This window comes from Callithrix jacchus, chromosome 5, assembly GCF_049354715.1.
Source record: "Callithrix jacchus isolate 240 chromosome 5, calJac240_pri, whole genome shotgun sequence".
Taxonomy (NCBI): Eukaryota; Metazoa; Chordata; class Mammalia; order Primates; family Cebidae; genus Callithrix; species Callithrix jacchus.
The window spans coordinates 71506756-71528353 of NC_133506.1; the positions used below are offsets into that span (position 1 = coordinate 71506756).

The 21598-nt window shown below is 40.5% G+C and overlaps 1 protein-coding gene across 9 annotated transcripts in view; it reads left to right on the forward strand.

Annotated features, from left to right (window-relative positions):
• The window catches only part of LOC100894500 (DNA repair protein RAD51 homolog 3), a 48524-nt gene extending 35534 nt beyond the window's left edge, over positions 1–12990 (forward strand). For 6 of the 9 annotated variants that reach the window (XM_078372726.1, XM_078372721.1, XM_078372725.1 and 3 more), the window contains 6 exons: positions 2538–2604; positions 3575–3635; positions 9105–9211; positions 10810–10870; positions 11373–11494; positions 12779–12990. In XM_078372726.1, the coding sequence (XP_078228852.1) occupies positions 2538–2604; positions 3575–3635; positions 9105–9211; positions 10810–10870; positions 11373–11494; positions 12779–12792 (432 nt within the window). In that variant the 3' untranslated portion in view covers positions 12793–12990. Of the gene's footprint in view, positions 1–2537; positions 2605–3574; positions 3636–9104; positions 9212–10809; positions 10901–11372; positions 11495–12778 lie in introns of those variants that run through there. The other 3 variants (XM_078372728.1, XM_078372727.1, XM_078372720.1) reach the window with 2 other exon arrangements.
• Positions 12991–21598: the final 8608 nt, after the last annotated feature.

Below are 21598 nucleotides of genomic sequence, written 5' to 3' on the forward strand. Positions count from 1 at the left end.
AGGCTGAGGCAGGACAATTTCTTGAGCCCAGGACTTCAAGGCAGTGAGCTATGATTGTGCCCCTGCACCCCAGCCTGGGTGACAGAATGAGACCCCATCTCTAAGAAATATTCTTAAAAAAAGCTACCAATTTAAGTTCCTGCTTAGCTTATTCTAAGGTGCCTGATGTGAGGTAACAAAGGGAGAATGCCCTATGGCATGTAAGGGGAGAGGAACTAGAAGAAAATTATGTGATCACCTTGGTATCTAATTGAGATCTATGGGGATCACAGATGTTTCCTTTGTGGCTAAATAGAAATTTTGGCCAGGCGGTGGCTCATGCCTGTAATCCCAACACTTTGGGAGCTGAGGCGGGCGGATCACGAGCTCAAGAGATCAAGACCATCCTGGCCAACACTGTGAAACTCCGTCTCTACTAAAAATACAAAAAAACTAGTCGGGCATGGTGGCACATGCCTGTAGTCCCAGCTACTCGGGAGGCTGAGGCAGAAGAATTGCTTGAACCCAGGAGGTGGAGGTTGCAGTGAGCCGAGATTGCACCACTGCACTCCAGTCTGGTGACAGAGCAAGACTACGTCTCAAAAAAAAAAGAAAGAAATGTTAGGGTGTTACCAGCGCAATGGTAACAGCCAAATAACCTTTTTTCCCCTCAGGTGTTTTTTTTTTTTTTTTTTTTTTTTCCTTTTTGAGATGGAGTCTCGCTCTTGTTGCCCAGGGTGGAGTAAAATGGTGCAATCTTGGCTCACTGCAACCTCAACCTTCTGGATTTAAGCGATTCTCCTGCCTCAGCCTCCAGAGTAGCTGAGGTTACAAGTGCCTGCCCCAATGCCTGGCTAACTTTTTGTATTTTTAGGATGGGGTTTCGCCATGTTGGCTAGGCTGTTCTTGAACTCCTGGCCTTAGGTGATGTGCCTACCTCGTCCCTGCAAAGCACTGGGATTACAGGTGTGAGCCACTGCGCCCAGCCTGTTTCTCAGTTTTCTTACGTAAAAAATTCATTTTCAGAGTAGACAACTTTTTCTTACCATTTTTCATGGAATTTTGTTATCAGTTTTAGCTTGCAATATTAACTCTTTTTTCTGGAGGGAAGATCTGTATTAGAAGAACATGTAAAGTAACGATTTCTGGAGATTTTGGGGTGGAAAAATCACAGATCTGACTTCTTTGTTAAGTCAGCCTTAAACACTTTTGTTTCCCCTGTTTTATTTAAAATTACTATCTTTCAAAACCTGGAACCTTTTCTGTAGGTCAGTATTTATTCCAAGAGAATTAGCAATATGAAACTGAGGGCCATCTGTGAGTTCCAAAGCAACACCTGTGGCTGTTACTAGCTGCCTCGCATAATCATAATTTGGAGTCATTTGACCTGGCTACTAGGATTTTTTTTTCCCTAGTTCATCTACTTATATTGTACTTTCTTTATGATTTTAAATCTCTTCTCATAATTTGTTGCCTCAGTTTCTTTTTTCTTATAAGATTATAAACTAATACTATATTTACCTCCTTCCTAAAAATGTAAACATTGAGGTATTTATTAAGGATTTCATATTCCTTTGAATAAAAATATTCTGGGGAGGTAATAGTGATAAAGAACGTGGACTCAGGCCAGTTGCAGTGACTCATGCCTGTAATCCCAGCACTTTGGGAGGCTGAGGCAGGTGGATCACTTGAGGTCAGGAGTTCAAGACCAGCCTGGCCAACATGGTGAACCCCCGTCTTTACTAAAAATACAAAAATTAGCCAGCTGTCGTGGCAGGCACCTGTAATCCTAGCTACTTGGGAGGCTGGGGTAGGAGAATCGCTTGAACCTGGGAGGTGGAGGTTGAAGTGAGCTGAGATTGCGCCACTGCGCTCCAGCCTAGGCAGCAGAGCAAGACTCAATCTTTCTTTTTTCTTTTTTGAGATGAGGTCTTGCTTGGTCACCAGGCTGGAGTACAGTGACATAATCATGGCTCACTCCTGCCTCACCTCCTGGGCTCAAGCAATTCTCCCACCTTAGCCTCCTGCGTAGGTGGGACTACAGCTGTGCACCACCATGCCCAGCCAATGTTTTAAAAAGTTTTTTGTAGGTCAGGCACAGTGGTTCATGCCTATAATCCCAGCACTTTGGGAGGCTGAGGCAGAAGGATTGCTTGAGCCCAGGAGTTCAAGAAAATCCTGGGCAACATAGCAAGACCCTGTCCCTTAAAAAAAAAAGTTTTGTGAGCTAGATGTGGCAAACTCCTCTAGTCCCAGTTATTCAGGAGGCTGAGGTGGAGGATTGTGTGATTTTAGGACTTCAAGGCCAACCCGGGCAACCTAGCAAGACCCCATCTCTAAAGTATGAAAATAAAATATTTTATGATCAGTAGAATCGTGTTTTCAGATAACTACATATTTTATGGGTAGATTTTTTAAGTTTTTTAATCAGAAAAAGTTTTATTACATAAATGGTCATCTTTAGTAGGTAGATTGTTTTCAGATTACTAAAATCACAAGACTTTACTTGATAATTTTTAAAGAGACTCACCTAATTTTCTTACATTTTGTTTTTATAGGTAATTTTAACCAATCAGATGACAACCAAGATTGATAAAAATCAGGCCTTGCTCATTCCTGCTTTAGGTGGGTAAGCAATGAGATAAACATTTTAGTTAATCACAGTTTTTCCTCTCTCTTTCATTTGATTCTCATTGAGTACTATAAGTTCCATGAAAGCAGACTGTATTTGTCTTATTCACTGGTTAATCTTAGCACTAAGTACAGTACCCTTAGATACTGACTGTTTCTTTTAGTTACTTAACATTTATTGAGTGACCAGACACAGTGTCTCACACCTGTAATCCTAGCACCTTGGGAGGCTGAGGTGGATCACTTGAGGCCAGGAGTTCAAGACTAGCCTGGCCAATATGGTGAAAACCCCATCTCAACTAGAAATACAAAAAAATTAGCCAGACATGGTGGCACACACTTGTAATCCCACCAACTTGGGAGGCTGAGGCATGAGAATTGCTTGAACCTGGAAGATGCAGGCTGTGAGAAGCTGGAATCCTGCCACTGCACTCCAGCTTTGGTGACAGAGCGAGACTGTCTCAAAAAATTGAGTATCTACTGTCTAGCAACTACTGTGTCAAAGATTCTTGCCCCCAGATAATTCACAGCGTTAGGCAGAAGGAGGGGTGAATCCACTTAAATCACACTGCAGTAAATATCGTGGTTTTGTTAGAATGCAATGCTTCAAGATGTATGTCCACTAAAATCTTAAAGAATATTTTACCAGAGTTTTTACTTTTCTTCTGGAGGTCAGAAATATGTTAAGTTTGATGATTTGGAAAATTGGCAAATATATGGACTCAGACTATTAAGTTTTCTCAAAGCAAATAGAGGATAATGATTTACAATATTCCCCTAGATAGGTAAAAATCTTATCATCTCAGGATGTTACTCGTTTCCCAGGTTTTTTTTTTTTTAAAGCAAGTATACTTTTGTTATGTTAAATTAAGTAAAGTAAGATTATACTTGATCAGGGGCATTCTGAGAAATTTATAACCAAGTCAGTAAGGCAATATACAGTTATTATGTTCTTTACTCTCAGGGGAAAGTTGGGGACATGCTGCTACAATACGGCTAATCTTTCATTGGGACCTAAAGCAAAGGTCAGTATAGAAACAAGTTAATAATTCTGAATATTGGGTTGATTACACTGAATGAACACTGAGAAGTTTCTTAGAGCTAGTCCTGTGGGTTAGATGTACAATGATCTATATTGTTGCCTTGTCTGATATCACCTAGAGGAAACATAGAAATGTGTTGTTATTACTGCACATTTAGCTACATAGGAAATTCTCTGGAATATTTAAATGATGGGGTGCTTGCACCTGAAATGAGTAGGTGGCCAAGGAATGCCATTTTCTAAAGCACTTTGAAATCATTTATTAGCCATGAAGAAGGAGGTTAGTACTCTATGTTCCTGGAAGAGATTGAAAAGAAAGAATAAAATCAGGACAAAAGGAAAATTGTTGAAGTTAGCTTTAAAATTAATTTATTTGGAAGATAGGGTTGTTTTTCTTAGTTGCTTAGTGTATTTCTTGTATGAAATTGTGTCTGTTATTTTTTTTATTTTGTATTTTGCTGTCCGGCTTTTATTATTCACTTTCACAGTATTGTTCTTTAAAAGTATGGCAGCATGAAGTCTTTGTATTTGTTTTTAAAGCAGCTGAGCAAGTGAACAAAGCAGCTTTTATTTTCTTGAAAATAGGCCATTGAAAGCTGTGAAGTCTTTCCTACACTTACAGAAAATGTCAGATTTATGCTAGCCTCTCTGCTTTGTGATTAATTGGTATAACATAGAGATCTTGGTTTGGAAATGCTCTAATAAAGGGAGAAATTAAGATCGCATGCAAGCAAAGATGGACTAAAGGGTCACTTAAATACATATTGGGCCTAGCCAGTGAAATTGTCTGTTTTTTAATCTGCATTTCTTTGTTCTACAAATAAAAAAATCCTGCCTGACCAAGTGAGGTTTTTCTGACCTGAAGCTCGTATCGTAATTGATTACACTTCTGTATATATCTTTGGCAACTGATTGTGCAGTTTGTGTCTACTTTAAAAATGGTATTTCCAGGCCGGGCACGGTGGTTCACGCCTATAATCCCAGCACTTTGGGATGCCAAGGCACCTGAGGTCAGGAGTTCGAGAACAGCCTGGCCAACATGGCAAAACCCTGTCTCTACTAAAAATACAAAAATGTTAGCAAGGCATGGTGGTGGGTTACTTTAATCTCAGCTCCTCAGGAGGCCGAGGCAGGAGAATTGCTTGAACCTAGGAGGCAGAGGTTGCAGTGAGCTTGGGCAGCAGAGCGAGACTCCATCTCAAAAAAAAAAAAAAAAGTTCCATGAAATTTTGTATGCTTTATGCTTTTAAAATTTTAGTTTATTTTAAAAGGATGAAAATGGAAATTCGTATCAGGGAAAAATCATTATAAAAATGAACATTTTAGACCATCCTGGTCAACATGGTGAAACCCCGTCTCTACTAAAAATACAAAAAATTAGCTGGGCATGGTGGCACATGCCTCTAATCCCAGCCACTCAGGAGGCTGAGGCAGGAGAATTGTCTGAACCCAGGAGGCGGAGGTTGCGGTGAGCCGAGATCACGCCATTGCACTCCACCTGGGTAACAAGAGCGAAACTCTGTCTCAAAAAAAAAAAAAAAAAGAACATTTTTCATTTGGATAGGAACACTAAAAAAAATTTTTTTTTGACACAGGGTCTTGCTTTGTTGTCCAGGCTGGAGTGCAGTGGTGCAGTAGTATGATCTCAGGTTACTGCAGCCTCAACCTCCTGGGCTCAAGCGGTCGTCCCACCTCAGCCTCCCAAGTAGCTGGGACCACAGGCATGTACCACCACACCCAGCTAATTTTTGTAATTTTTGTAGAAACAGGGTTTCGAGATGTTCCCAGGCTGGTCTTGACCTCATAAGCTCAGGCAGTCCAGCTACTTTGGCCTCCCAAAGTGGTGGGATTGTAGGCATGAGCCATGGCACCCGTCCAGAAATAAAAATCTTAAATAGCCAAATTTATATTGGGAATTGAACTTAAGTGGACTGTCTCATGCCCCAGACCCCATCCTTTACCAGTAACACCTGATTTTTACCCTTAGACTATGATGGAATAATATTCCAACAGTTATTAAAATAAATACCTTTATCTGTGTCTTTATAATTGTGGGTTTTCCTCCAATTTGCATATTCATGATTATATGAGGCCAAGATTATTCAGAATTACACTACTCTTTGCCAAGAAGATCTGGTGGTAGAGTAATAAATCAACACCCCCACACAGTGTTTCATATGTGTGCTCGGTTTTAGAGCACAAATTATGCTTCTGTCTTGTTTCTTCCTGACCCAAACTATGTAGTTCAGCCATATGTTAAGCTACATCTCAGCTGGGGCCATGAGCCAAGTGACTCTTTGGTTTAGTTTTTCATTTAAAAAGATCTCTAGCTGGGCGCAGTGGCTCACAGCTGTAATCCCAGCACTTTGGGAGGCCGAAGCAGGCAGATCACCTGAGGTTGGGAGCTCGAGACCAGCCCGACCAACATGGAAAAACCCCATCTGTAATAAAAATACAAAATTAACTGGGCATGGTGGCAAGTGCCTGTAATCCCAGCTACTCGGGAGGCAGAGACAGGAGAATTGCTTGAACCCAAGAGGCGGAGGGTTTGAGGGTGAGCCGAGATGGCATCATTGCACTCCAGCCTGGGCAAGAAGAGTGAAACTCTGTCTCCGGAAAAAAAAAAAAAAAGATTTCTAAAAAGGCATGATGTATAAAAATGGTATTTTTACCTAGAAATTTGAGGTTGATTTTCAGCCTGAATAATTAATGGCCCTTTGACTTTAGGATTCTGTTTGTTTGTTTTTTTGAGATGGAGCCTCACTCTGTCACCCAGGCTGGATTGCAGTGGTACAGTATCAGCTCCTTGCAACCTCCACCTCCCCAGTTCAAGCAATTCTGCTGCCTCAGCCTCCCAAGTAGCTGGATTACAGGCATGTGCTACCACACCTGGCTAATTTTTGTATTTTTATACAGATGGAGTCTCACTATTTTGGCCAGGCTGGTCTTGAATGCCTGACCTCAAGTGATCCACCCACCTCAGCCTCCCAATGTGCTGGGATTACAGACATGAGCCACTGTGCCCAGCTGACTTAAGGATTCTTAATAAGCATGTAAATGCTTCTTAAAAGCTTATTACTTTTTAATAATTTCCTTGGGATGGATGTACTGGATATCTTTTTTGGACATACTGTTGATATGAGGTGATTTGGATACTAATTTTTTGGCAGGCTAGCTGATTTTTGTTGTTCAAAAAGTGATTTCCTAATAAAGGCAGGTTAAAATACACCTTGCCTCTCTTTTTCTGTGAATTTTTGCATTAAAGATAGATTATCAACCCTAAAAGTTTATAATCCCACTCAACACAGCTCTTCTTTATTTTTTTTAAGACTAAGGCTTGCCCTGTTGCCCAGTTTGGAGTGCAGTGATGCAATCTTGGCTCACTGCAACCTCCAACTCCCTGGTTCAAGCGATTCTCCTGCGTTATCCTCCCGAGTAGCTGGTATTACAGTTGCACACCACTACACTTGGGTAATTTTTGTTTTTGTTTCTTTAGTAGAGACAGGGTTTCACCATGTTGGCCAGGCTGGTCTCAAACTCCCGATCTTGTGATCTGCCCACCTCGGCCTCCCAAAGTGCTGAGATTACAGGCATGAGCCACCACACCTGGCTCCACACAGCTATTCTTTTTTTTTTGAGATGGAGTTTTGCTGTTGTTACCCAGGCTGGAGTGCAATGACATGATCTCGGCTCACTGCAACCTCTGCCTTCTGGGTTCAAGCAATTCTCCTGCCTCAGCCTCCCGAGTAGCTGGGACTACAGGCATGCACCACCATGCCCAGCTAATTTTTGTATTTTTAGTAGAGATGGGGTTTCACCTTGTTGACCAGGATGGTCTCGATCTCTTGACCTCGTGATCCACCCGCCTCAGCCTCCCAAAGTGCTGGGATTATAGGCGTGAGCCACAGTGCCCGGCTGCACACAGCTATTTTTATATTACATATTACTTAGTAGTTATTTTGTTTATGTGTAAAGTTACGATTATGGAGTATAGGACATTTTGGATTCTGCTGTTTTTTGGTCTCTGTTTTTCTTTTGAATTATGTCTAAAAAGAGGGGCAGTTTCAAAATTAAGAGAGTAACAAATCATAGCCAAAACGTCCTTTTTGAATTGTCTTTGAAAGCAAATCATTATGTTTTGTGTAAATAAATGACCCTTATAACTCTGAGAATCTTATTTTCCTTTACTTTAGAATATGTATTTTGTGTTTTTTTTTCCATCCAAGGGGCAGGAGCATATTATATCCATTTTATTAAGTTGTGGTTTTATATATATATACATATATATCATAAAATTTACCACTTTAGCCAGGTGCGGTGGCTCATGCCTGTAATCCAAGCACTTTGGGAGGCTGAGATGGGCAGATCACAAGGTCAGGAGATCGAGACCATCCTGGCCAACATAGTGAAACCCCGTCTCTACTAAAAGTACAAAAAAGTTGGCTGGGTATGGTGACGCACGCCTGTAGTCCCAGCTACTCGGGAGGCTGAGGCAGGAGAATTGCTTGAACTCACGAGACAGAGATTGCAGTGAGCCGAGACTGCGCCACTGCACTACAGCCTGGGCAGCAGTGTAAGATGCTGTGTCAAAAAAAAAATGTACCACTTCAACAATTTTTACGTATAGTTCATTGGCATTAAGTACATTAATATTATGCAGCCATCATCATCCATTTTCAGAACTTTTTTCATCTTCCCATACTGAAACTCTGTACCCATTAAATGCTAACTCTCATTCTTTTTTACCCCTAGCCCCTGACAATCACCATTCTACCTTGTCTCTGAATTTGACTCGTCTACCTACGCCGTATAATTGGAATCATACAATATTTGTTCTGGTGTGACTGACTTATTTCACTTAGTATAATGTCTTCATGGCTCATTATGTTGTAGCATGTGTCAGAATTTTTTTCCTTTTTAAGTCTGAATAATATTCTATTGTATATATATACCACGTTTTGTTAATTCATCTGTGGATGGATACTTGGGTTGCTTCTACATTCTGGCTGTTGTCAATAAGTTACAGTGTATCCGTTTTATTTATTTTATTTTTTGTTTTTTTGCTTGTAAGTGTATCAGTTTTAAAGTATATTTTTTGTTTGTTTGTTTGTTGAGATGGACTTTTGCTCTTATTGCACGGTCTGGAGTCCAGTGGCGTGATCTCGGCTCACTGAAACTCCTACCTCCCAGGTTGAAGTGATTCCCCTGCCTCAACCTCCCAAGTAGCTGGCATTACAGGCATATGCTACCACACCCAGCTAATTTTGTATTTTTAGTAGCGATAGGGTTTCTCCATGTTAGTCAGGCTGGTCTCGAACTCCTGACCTCAGGTGATTTGCCCACCTCAGCCTCCCAAAGTTCTGGGATTACAGGCTGAACCACTATGCCCAGCCTAAAGTAATTCTTAAAAGCAGTTTTGTTGTTGTTGTTTTTGTTTGTTTGTTTGTTTGAGATGGAGTTTCACTCTTGTTGCTCAGGCTGGAGTACAGTGGCCTGATCTCAGCTCGCTGCAACCTCAGCCTCCCAGGTTCAAGCAATTCTCCTGCCTCAGCCTCCTAAGTAAGCAAGATTACAAATATGCACCACCACACCCAGCTAATTTTGTATTTTCAGTAGAAATGGGGTTTATCCAAGTTGGTCAGGTTGATCTCGAACTCCCAACCTCAGGTGATCCTCCCGCCTTAGCCTCCCAGAGTGCTGGGATTACAGACATGAGCCACCACACTTGGCCAAAAAGCAGTTTTAAAGGTTTTTGTTTATTTTGTTGCAGTTACACTACTTGAATATAGTTAATAAGAGCTTAGAAATTTCTCAGCTACCTTCAGCTTTCAGTTTTATATATTATTTTGTATAAGACATAATAAAATCCCAGATACTGTTCTGTCATGTCTTATTTTTGGGACATAATCATTTTATGTTATTATTATTATTATTTTTGTAGAGATGGGGTCCTCACTGTGTTGCTCAGGATGGCTTCAAACTCCTTATCTCAAGCAATCCTCACGCGCTGGCCTCCAAAGAGCTAGGATTACAGACATGAGCCATATCATTTTAAAACAATGTCTTCCTGTCTTATTATTATTGGTATAATATAAATAAGTGTTTCTCATTTGTAGTATAAGAAATTATCACAGTTCTTCAGCAATAACAAAAAAATACATGATTTACTAGAGACAGTTAGGGAAATACAAGCAAGCAACCTTCACCTCGTGATAACAACTATTAACTTTTTGATTGCAGTCTTCTATCAATTTTTTTAGATGTCTGTATACATACTTATAGATATAAGATTATTCAGTATAACTTATTTAGTATATTATTAACACTTTCCTATCTCATTGAATATTTTCTTCCAACTTTAGTTTTGTTTTGTTGTTGTTGTTGTTTTGTTTTGTTTTGTTTTGTTGTTTTGAGACAGAATCTTGCTCTCTGTTGCCCAGGCTGGAGTGCAGTGGCACAATCTCGGCTCACTCCAACCTCTGCCTCCTGAGTTCAAGCAATTCTTCTGCCTCAGCCTCCCAAGTAGCTGGGACTAGAGGTACCTGCCACCATGACTGGCTAATTTTTTTTTTTTTTTTTTTGAGACAGTGTTGCTCTGTTGCCAGGCACCAGGCTAGAGTGCAGTGGCACAATCTCGGCTCACTCCAACCTCTGCCTCCTGAGTTCAAACAATTCTCCTGCCTCAGCCTCCCAAGTAGCTTGGACTACAGGTGTGCGCCACCACCCCCAGCTAATTTTTGTATTTTTAGTAGAGATGGGGTTTCACCATATTGGCCAGCCTGGTTTCAAACCCCTGACCTCATGATCTGCTCACCTTGGCCTCCCAAAGTGCTGGGATTACAGGCGTGAGCCACCACGCCTGGCCTTTTACCTTTAGTTTTTAGCATAACTAATATCTCATATATAAGATAGTTTATTTAAATCAGTCATTGAACTTTTAGATTGCTTTAAAATTTCACTCATCTAAACAACTCTGTTAAATACATACAGGTATTTAAGGGTGTATTTTAATATTTCTCTCTATTTTTTGTCCTTACAGAAAAAAATAATAGATTTATTAATATAATAAACCTATACATTTAAATTATGAGTTTGGTCATTTGAAGTTTTAATTAATTAAGTTCATGTGTTTGTATGTATTATTTTTCTTTGAGCAGGTTGGCAACATTGTACAAGTCACCCAGCCAGAAGGAATCCACAGTACTGTTTCAAATCACAGTCAGTATTATTTGATGAGAGTGGGATTTTTATATTGGTGGGCAGTAATTATCTAAAGAGAGAATTTACAGCTTGCTTTTGTTAACTTCTTTAGGCAGCAAGCATATTTGAGGACAGCTTTTGATGCTTACATTGTCCCCAAAATAGTAATATACAGAATATTGTAGTCACAAATGGACTGAAATTTATTCTTAAGAACAGAGGAAATACTTATTTTCAGGTAGCATGTTCCATGCCATATGTAATGTCAGGATATTAAAAATCTTTAAAGAGAAAGTTGTTGAAGATTTCCAGAAAAGAAAAACAACTAATATTACTTATTTTGGTCTTGTAGGTATTATAGAGCTATTGTAGCCACCAAATATAGCCCACTTTAAGATGTTAATTTTTCTGTGAATTTACATCATAGAATACATATTTTTGGATAAAATATGCATATTTATCAATAATGTTGAGAACCATGTATATTTTTGGCATCTCATTTTTCTTTTTTTTTTTTGAGATGGAGCCTCACTGTATTGCCCAGGTTGGAGTGCAGTGGCGTGATCTTGGCTTACTGCAAACTCTGGCCCACTGGTTCAAGCAATTCTTCTGCCTCAGCCTCCCTAGTAGCTGGGATTACAGGTGTGTGCTAACACGCCTGGCTAATTTTTGTATTTTTAGTAGAGACAGGGTTTTGCCATGTTGTCCAGGCTGGTCTCAAACTCCTGACCTCAAGTGATTTGCCCGACTCAGCCTCCCAAAGTGCTGGGATTACAGGCATGAGCCACTGCTCGCGGCTTTATCTCATTTTTATAAGGACAAAAACAGAAATAGAGATTCTGAAACTGAATTATCCACCTGGACTTTGCACTATCCAGGTGCATTTGAAATATCCTAGTTGGAAAACTTTAGAGTATTTAATGATGAAAATAAATCTGTAAAGTATTGAAGACTTAGGTTATTTCCTTTCAGTTCTTCTAACAAAGCCATTTTAAAGTTTGTTAGGATTGTCCTTTAGAGAACATTTTTATTTATTTATTTATTTTAATTTTTTTTTTTTTTTAATTGAGACGGAGTTTCGCTCTTGTTACCCAGGCTGGAGTGCAATGGCGCGATCTCGGCTCACCACAACCTCCACCTCCTGGGTTCAGGCAAATCTCCTGCCTCAGCCTCCTGAGTCCTGGTATTACAGGCACACACTACCATGCCCAGCTAATGTTTTGTATTTTTAGTAGAGACGGGGTTTCACCATGTTGACCAGGATGGTCTCGATCTCTTGACCTCGTGGTCCACCCTCCTCGGCCTCCCAAAGTGCTGGGATTACAGGCGTGAGCCACTGCGCCCAGCTGAGAACATTTTTATAATAAATTGTTATTTCTGTATGTGTGTGTATGCATGCATATAAATAAGTATATGTAAAATATTCTCATATAGCCCAGGCTTAGACAAATAACCATGAGGTTTATCCTCTTCATTCACAGTGGGTGATAAATATCTATCTCAAGAAGTAAGTAGCTTTCTTTTCTTTTCTTTTTTTGAGACAAATTGTCGCTCTGTCACCCAGGCTAGAGTGCAGTAGCATGATCTTGGCTCACTGCAACCTCTGCCTCCCAAGTTCAAGCAATTCTCCTATCTCAGCCTCCCGAGTAGCTGGGACTACAGGCATGCGCCAACATGCCCCGCTAATTTTTGTATTTTTAGTAGAGATGGGGTTTCACCATGTTGGCTAGGGTGGTCTCAAACTCCTGACCTCATCATCTGCCTGCCTTGGCCTCCCAAAGTTCTGGAGCTACAGGTGTGAGCCACCACACCTGGCCCTAGAACAAAGTAGCTTTCTTACCAATTACTTAAAAATATTTTGAAGATAGGTCTTTTTTGAAGATGTTCTTAAAGCATATTTTTATATTTATATTTTTTATCTTGCAGCCTCAGGGATTTAGAGATACTATTATTACTTCTGCATGTTCATTGCAGACAGAAGATTCCTTGAATACCCGGAAACGGTCACGAGACGCAGAGGAAGAATTTTAACCCAGATGCAAATCTCCAAGTATATAAATTTACTGATGTTGTGAAATCAATGTGTACAAGTAGAATTGTTACTGTAAGATGTAAATAAACACTATGGCATGAATGAATCCAGATTATATGAAGTGAATGGGAAAAATACCTAAAGAATATGATTTTCTGAAAGTTTTTGTAAAGCAGTATTCTGCAGTTATATTTTACCCTGTTTCCATTTTCAGTAACATTCAATAGAGATGATTATATTTCACAAATGTAGAAAGCTGATCTCATGTGGCCACTCTGAATTTACCATTTAAACTGTTTTTACCCCTTTCTTTGCCAGTTCCCTAGAAAATCTTAGGAAGAAAAGATTTTTTCATATTCTTACTGTGTGTGTGTGTGTGTGTGTGTGTGTGTGTGTGTGTGTTTTGAGAGATGGAGCCTTGCTGTGTTGCCCAGGCTGGAACGCAATGGCGAGATATCGATTCACTGCAACGTCTACCTCCCAGGTTCAAGCAATTCTCCCGCCTCCACCTCCTGAGTTGCTGGGATTACAGACACCTGCCATCATGGCTGGCTACTTTTGTATTTTTGTAGATACAGGGTTTCACCATGTTGGCCAGGCTGGTCTTGAACTCCTGACCTCAGGTGATCTGCCCACCTCAGCCTCCCGAAGTGTTGGGATTACAGGTGTGAGCCACCGTGACCAACTGTTCTTTTTAAATGTAAGTTTGATAATTCCTTAAAATGATCTGCTTTTATTTATTATTATTATTCTTTTTTGAGACGGAGTTTTGCTCTTGTTACCCATGCTGGAGTGTAATGGCGTGATCTCGGCTCACCGCAACCTCTGCCTCCTGGGTTCAGGCAATTCTCCTGCCTCAGCCTCCTGAGTAGCTGGGATTACAGGCACGTGCCACCATGCCCAGCTAATTTTTTTGTAATTTTAGTAGAGATGGGTTTCACCATGTTGACCAGGATGGTATCGATCTCTTGACCTCGTGATCCACCCAACTCGGCCTCCCAAAGTGCTGGGATTACAGGCGTGAGCCACCATGCCCCGCCTGATCTGCTTTTATGATTATAAAAGAGAAGCCTGCACCATGAGTCAGCATATTATTCTTTTCAGTTTTATGGGTAAGATACAAATTTTAGGGTGTCCAAACTGATTTTAGTGACCTCAATCCTAAAATCTAAGCCATTTGTTTAGCTTTTTAATGACATTTTATGATATTAAAGGGAGGACTTTGGAGCTGTTATCTCATCTAGAGATTGTTTGGAACATATATCTTCCAGAATAATCAGGTTAATAGGCTCACACATTTATTTCTACATTTTTGTTTTTTTTTTTTTTGAGACAAGGTCTCACTCTGTCACCCAGGCTGGAGTGTGGTGGCATGATCACAGCAGATCACTGCAGCCTTGACCTTCTGGGCTCAAGCAGTCCTCCCACTTCAGCCTTCTGAGTAGCTGGGACTACAAGTAGGCACCACCATACCCAGCTAATTTTTTAATTTTTTTTGTAGAGACAACGTCTCATGAGCTATGTTGTCCAGGCTGGTCTCAACCTCTTGGGCTTAAGCAATTCTCTTGCCTTGGCCTCCCAAAGTGCTGGGATTATAGATATAAGCTCCACACCTGGCCTTACTTCTGTATTTTGAAACATGGTATGATCCAATCTAGAATTATAGTCGTTATATTGACATTTTTCTTTGAATAATCTTAAATAAATTAATGATTTCGATTTGCGATGGTTTCAAAATCACCTAAAAATATTTTGGCACCCCCTCCTGGCTAACACAGTGAAACCCTGTCTCTACTAAAAATATAAAAACTTAGGCAGAGCATGGTGGCATGTACCTGTAGTCCCAGCTACTCCAGAGGCTGAGTCAAGAGAATCGCTTGAACCTGGGAGGTGGAGGTTGCAGTGAGCTGAGATTGTGCCACTGCACATCAGCCTGGGCAACAGAGTGAGACTCCCAAAAAAAAAAAAAAAAAAACTATATATATATATATAGTTTTTGGCACCTGGCTCTTAGTACTTTTCAACTCACAAAATTTACTTTGCTTCCCTGTAGGGGAAAAATTTTATTTATTTTTTCTTTTGAGACACTCTTGCTCTGTCACCCAGGGTGCAGTGGCGCAGTCACAGCTCACCACAGTCTCTACCTCCAGGGTTCAAGCGATTCTTGTACCTCAGCCTCTTGAGTAGCTGAGATTACAGGTATGCACCACCATTCCCAGCTAATATTTTATATCTTTAGTAGAGAGAGGTTTCTCTATGTTGGCTAGGGTGGTCTCAAACTCCTGGGGCTCAAGAAACCCACACACCTCAGCCTCCCAAAGTGCTGGGATTACAGGTGTGAACCTGCACACCCAGCCATATTTATATATTTATTTTTAAACTTTTGGGTTCAGAGGTACATGTGAAGGTTTGTTATATAGATAAACTCATGTTACAGGGGTTTGTTATACAGACTGTTTCATCGCCCAGGAATTAAACTCAGTACCCAATAGTTATCTTTTCTGCTTCTCTCCTTCCTCCCACCTTACACCCTCAAGTAGACCTAGTGTGTGTCTATTGGTTCCTTTTTTTTTTTTTTTTTTAATGGAGCCTTGCTCTGTTGCCCAGGTTGGAGTACAATGGCGGGATCTTGGCTCACTGCAACCTCTGCCTCCTGGGTTCAAGTGATTCTCTTGCCTCAGCCTCCCGAGTAGCTGGGCTTACAGGTATTCACCATCATGCCTAGGTAATTTTTTCTATTTTTAGTAGAGGGGTTTTACCATATTGGTCAGGCTGGTCTCTAACTCCTGACCTTGTGATCTGCCTGCCTCGGCCTCCCAAAGTGCTGGGATTACAGGTATGATTCACCATGCCTGGCCTGTTTTTTAATTTGTGTTAATAAATTCTCATCATTTAGCTACCACTTATGAGTGAGAACATGCAGTATTTGGTTTTCTGTTCTTGCGTTAGTTTGCTAAGAATAATAGCCTCTAGCGCCATCCATGTTCCTGCAAAATACATGATCTTGTTCTTTTTTGTGGTTGCAAAATTATTTAAATAATTGAATATTAAATACTGTGAGGCCGGGCGCGGTGGCTCAAGCCTGTACTCCCAGCACTTTGGGAGGCCGAGGTGGGAGGATCACAAGGTCAAGAGATTGAGACTATTTTGGTCAACATGGTGAAACCCCGTCTCTACTAAAAACACAAAAAATTAGCTGGGCATGGTGGTGCACGCCTGTAGTCCCAGCTACTCAGGAGGCTGAGGCAGGAGAATTGCCTGAACACAGGAGGCGGAGGTTGCGGTGAGCCAAGATCGCACCATTGCACTCCAACCTGGGTAACAAGAGCAAAACTCCGTCTCAAAAATAAATAAATAAATAAATAAATACTGCCACACCTGTATTTTCCAAGTGTTAGTGATAGTTGATATTTCCTATCACAGACTAAACAGTAAATTTATAAAATTACTTCAGTGTAATTATTCTTTTCTGAAATGGATTATATAGAATAGCCATCATTTACCAGGACTTGGGAGTGAAAACAGGCACTGCTAACAATTATACCAGTACAGAAGATATGAACCAAGACTAACTTCAAATTACTTCTCTAACATAGAATGACTGGTTGTGACTATCTTTTATGGGCCTCAAAGCATATAATTTTATTATAATTGATGCCATCATTTTAACAAATGCCCATTATTTTATATTCTGCCTGCTCAAATTATAAAATCAAGAGTATGAAGCATTAAGTGATAAATATCAGTGTTACCAAGTATCAGATAAGATAGGTAAGATAAGGTAGGATCTGTCTTTTTTTTTGAGACAGGGTCTAACTCTGTTACCCAGACTGCAGTACAGTGGAACAATCACTGCTCCCTACAGCCTTGACCTCCCAGGCTCAAGTGATGATCTTTCCACTTCAGCCTCCTTCGTTGCTGGAAGTACAGGCATGCACACCACGCCTAGCTAATTTATTTTTATTTTGTAGAGACAGGATCTCACTATATTGTCTGGACTGCTCCCAAACTCTTGGGCTCAAGTGATACTCCTGCCTCAACCTCCCAGAGTGCTGAACCATTGTGCCTGGCCTAGAATCTCTTTTTATAAAGTATCATAACACTGTACTTTATTTATTTATTTCAAGACAGAGTCTTGCTGTCTTGCCCAGCTGGAGTGCCATGGTGCAGCCTCAGCTCACTGTAACCTCTGCCTCCCAGGTTCATGCAGTTCTCATCCCACAGGCTCCTGTGTAGCTGGGACTGCAGCCATGCATGACCATGCCCAGCTAATCTTTTTTTTTAGAGTCTCGCCCTTTTTGCCCAGGCTGGAGTGCAGTGGCACAATCTCGGCTCACTGTAATTTCTGCCTCCCAGATTCAAGTGATTCTTCTGCCTCAGCCTCCCAAGTAGCTGGGATTACAGGTGCCACCACCACACCCAGCTAATTTTGTATTTTTAGTAGAGATGGGGTTTCACCATGTTGGCCAGGCTGATCTCGAACTCCTGACCTCAAGTGACCCACCCCCCACTTGACCTCCCAGGATTACAGGCGTGAGCCACCATGCCCAGCTCTATGACAACTTTGAATAGTTGTGTATAATTTTAAAATTTCTTTTTGGAGTTTCAGTTGTTACTTGACTTTTAGTGTTAAAAACAATGCTTTAAATAAACATGTAAGGTGCTTTCTTTCTGGTGCCCCTTGGATTCAGCATAAATTACATTTTAAAGAAATCAAAAATTTTTTGTTTTTTGCTTTTTATTCTTAGGAAGACCTCACCTGAAAAAAAATTGTTTTTAATTAATTTTTTAATTGCTGCTATAATAAATTTCCACATATTTAATAGCTGAAAAGAACACAAATTGATTATCTTACAGTGCTGGAGTCTGAAATCAGTTTCAGTGGTCTGAAATCAACTTGTCAGCAGGCCTTCATTTTTTCTAGAGGATGTAAGGGAAAATTTGACTCCTTGCCTTTCTAGCTTCTAGAAACTGCCTGCATTCCTTTGGCTCATAGACCCATCTTCAGACTCAGAAGAATAGACTCTTCCAATCCCCCTCTGCTTTGATTGTCACTTTGCCTTTTTCTCACCATTACTCCTCCTGTCTCACTCTTACAAGGACACTTATGATTACATTTAGAGCCCACCCAAGATATTCCAGGATAATCTTCCCATCTGAAGATCCTTAATTCAATCATGTCTGCAAAGTCCCTTTTGACATGTAAGATAACATTAATAAAGTCTGGAGATTAAGTTATAAACATCTTAAAGTAATCATTATTCAGCCCCTCAATTCATATGGCAACATAATTCAAGAAATAATGATCTTTGGGTGAATTATATGCACATTAAAGTTTGAAAATCATCCTCTGTGGGTGCTCACAAGTGTCAGCTGGTAGCTGCTTAAAAAAAAAAGTTTGAAAAGCACTGTGACAGACTTGTTACCATATTAAAATTGCATTCATGTCTCATCTGAAGGCTCTAAAAAAGCTGCATTCATAGATGGTCATTTCCACTTAGGAAATCGAAGAGCAGTTTCTTAGCTTTTTTTTTTTTTTTTAATTATTTTTTGTTACTTTATTTTTTAAAAAGTTAATTTAAAAGAAAATGTAGAAGGCTTTTTGGTTTTTTGGGGTTTTTTTGAGACAAGGTCTAGCACTGTTACCCATGCTGGAATGCAGTGCTGCAATCTTAGCTCATTGCAACCTCTGCCTCCTAGACTCAAGCCATCCTCCCACCTCAGCCCCCCAAGTAGCTGGGAATACAGACATACACCACCACGCCTGGCTAATTTTTATGTTTTTTGTAGAGGCGGAGTCTCACTTTGTAGCTCAGGCTGGTCTCAAACTCCTGAGTTCAAGTGATCTGCCCAAGTCAGCCTCCCAAAGTGCTGGGATTACAGGTGTGAGCCACTGCACTGGACCAGTTTCTTAGCTTTTTGAAAGCTTTATTTTTAAAAGATTTTTATTTCTTATTCAGTTATGAAATACATGTAAATATAAAGATTTCCCCCTAGCGTTTTCTTTTTCCTCTTTTTTTTTTTTTGAGATGGAGTCTCTCGCTCTGTTACCTGGTCTGGAGTGCAATGGCACCATCTTGGCTCACTGCAACCTCCACCTCCCGGGTTCAAGGGATTCTCCTGCCTCAGCCTCCTGAGTAGATGGACTACAGGCACATACCATTACACCTGGTTAATTTTTGTATTTTTCATAGAGCTGGGGTTTCACCATGTTGGCCATGGTCTCAAACTCCTGGCCTCACATGATCCACCCACCTTGGCCTCCCAAAATGCTGGGGTTACAGGCATGAGCCACCACACCCAGCTTCCTTAGCATTTTCTGTTACTTGGTTTTAACTCAAGATGTAATAGTACACCTATATCCCACAGTTTATATAGGCTTGCCGCCTAATGCTACATCAGTAAATTGGTTAAAGCCTCACCTTCTGGCAAACCACTGATTGCATCCAGGTTTCATCTTGTGGTAAATATAAAAGATGTATATTGCCTTTTACTTTTTTGTGCCATTGCTATGATCACCCTTTCTGGTAATCCATTTACACATAAGTATATTGATACACACACTGAAAAAACTTATTTTCAAAGTTTTTTGTGTCAACTGTGTTTTACCATAACTTGGCCACAGTTCGTACAACACGGACTATTCAGAGTCTACTTTAAAAATTATTCATTCTGAGAACAAATAAATACTATTGAAATTTGCTCTGCTTTGAGAAACCTGTTCTGATGCCTGTGAAAAATCACTCTACTCCCAAATAAGTTATTAAAGATATAAAATAGGCCGGGCGCAGTGGCTCACACCTGTAATCGCAGCACTTTGGGAGGCCAAGGTGGGCGGAACACGAGGTCAAGAAATCGAGATAATGTTGAAACCCCACCTCTACTAAAAAATACAAAAAAATTAGCTGGGCGTGGTGGCACACGCCTGTAGTCCCAGCTACTCGGGAGGCTGAGGCAGAAGAATTGCTTGAACCTGGCAGGCGGAGGTTGCAGTGAGCCGAGATTGCTCCACTGCACTCCAGCCTGGCGCCTGACGACACAACAAGACTCTGTCTTAAAAAAAAGATATAAAATGTAGGCTGGGCACGGTGGCTTACACCTATAATTCTAGCACTTTGGGAGGCCACAGTGGATGGATCATCGGCAGTGAGGAGTTCAAGATAAGCCTGACCAACATGGCGAAACCCTGTCTCTACTAAAAATACAAAAATTAGCCAGGCATGGTGGTGCATGCCTGTAATCCCATCTACTCAGGAGGCTGAGGCAGGAGAATTGCTTGAACCCAGGAGTTGGAGGTTGCAAGAAGGTGGAGGTTGCAGTGAGCTGAGATTGTGCCACTGCACTCCAGCCTGAGCAAGACTATCTCAAAAAAAAAGTAAAGTATGGAATTAAAAGCTCAGAAGTATTTTTTCTTAGAAAAAATAAATTTATTTTTAGCTTCAATTTTGGGGATATGCAACTTAAAACATTTATATGGTTCTTAATTATTTATGAAACACTTTGGCTGGGCACAGTTGCTCATGCTTGTAATCTTAGCACTTTGGGAGGCTGAGGTGAGCAGATCACCTGAAGTCAGGAGTTCAACACCAGCCTGATCAACATGGTGAAACACCGTCTCTACTAAAAATACAAAAATTAGCTGGACATGGTGGCACATGCCTGTAGTCCCAGCTACTTGGGAGGCTGAGGCAGGAGAATCGCTTGAACCTGGGAGGCAGAGGTTGTAGTGAGCTGAGAGCACGCCACTGCACTCCAGCCTCAGCAACCGAGGGAGACTCCATTTTAAAATAAATAAACACTTCATTATTTCATTTGATCCTTCTAGCAGCTCTGTAAGGTGGTTGTGATAGACTAGCCTGCCTGCTTTTCATCTTTCCTTCCTTCCATCCATTCAATGTCTAGCACACATTTAACCGCTTGTTGAAATAATAAATATTTCAAATAAGATTTGGAATAAATTGGTTTTTTTCTTCCTTTTTTTTTTTTTTGGTGATTCCGACGTGATATGAACAAATTCTGTTTTTCAAATGGTCAGATAATACTATGGTCATGCATGCGATGGTGTTTATGAGTATGTTTGATTGCAAAAATAAAATTAAAGTTTCTTGGCTTTATCTTTACTTTTTTAATGTGGTAAAATAACTATACATAAAATTTGTCATTTTAACCATTTATAAATATACAATTAAATGGCAATAATTACATTCACGATATTGTAAAATTATCACCACTAATTTCTAAAACTTCATCACCCTAGATAAAAACTCTGTACCCATTAAACAGTAACTCCCCATTCTACACTCTCCCCAGCTCCTGGTAATCTTTAATCTACTTTCTGTGCCTCTGAATTTGCCTACTGTAAATATAAAGTGAAATTACAATATTTTTATTTATTTAAGACAGGGGGTTGCTATGTTACACAGGCCTTGAACTGCTGCTCTCAAGGCCTCCTCCCTCTTCAACCTCCCAAGTAGCTTGGTCTACAGTCCATGCTACCATGCCCAGCTAATATTGTTCTCTTTGTGTCTCAGTTATTTCTCTTAGCATAATGCTGGTTTTCATTTTTTGGGGGGTGGGGAGCAATTTTTTTTAAGGCAGCGTCTCATTTTGTCTTCCAGGCTGGAGTGCAATGGTGCAATCTTGGCTCACTGCAACCTCTGCCTCCTGGGCTCAAGTGATTCTCCTGCCTCAGCTGCCAGCATAGCTGGGACTAC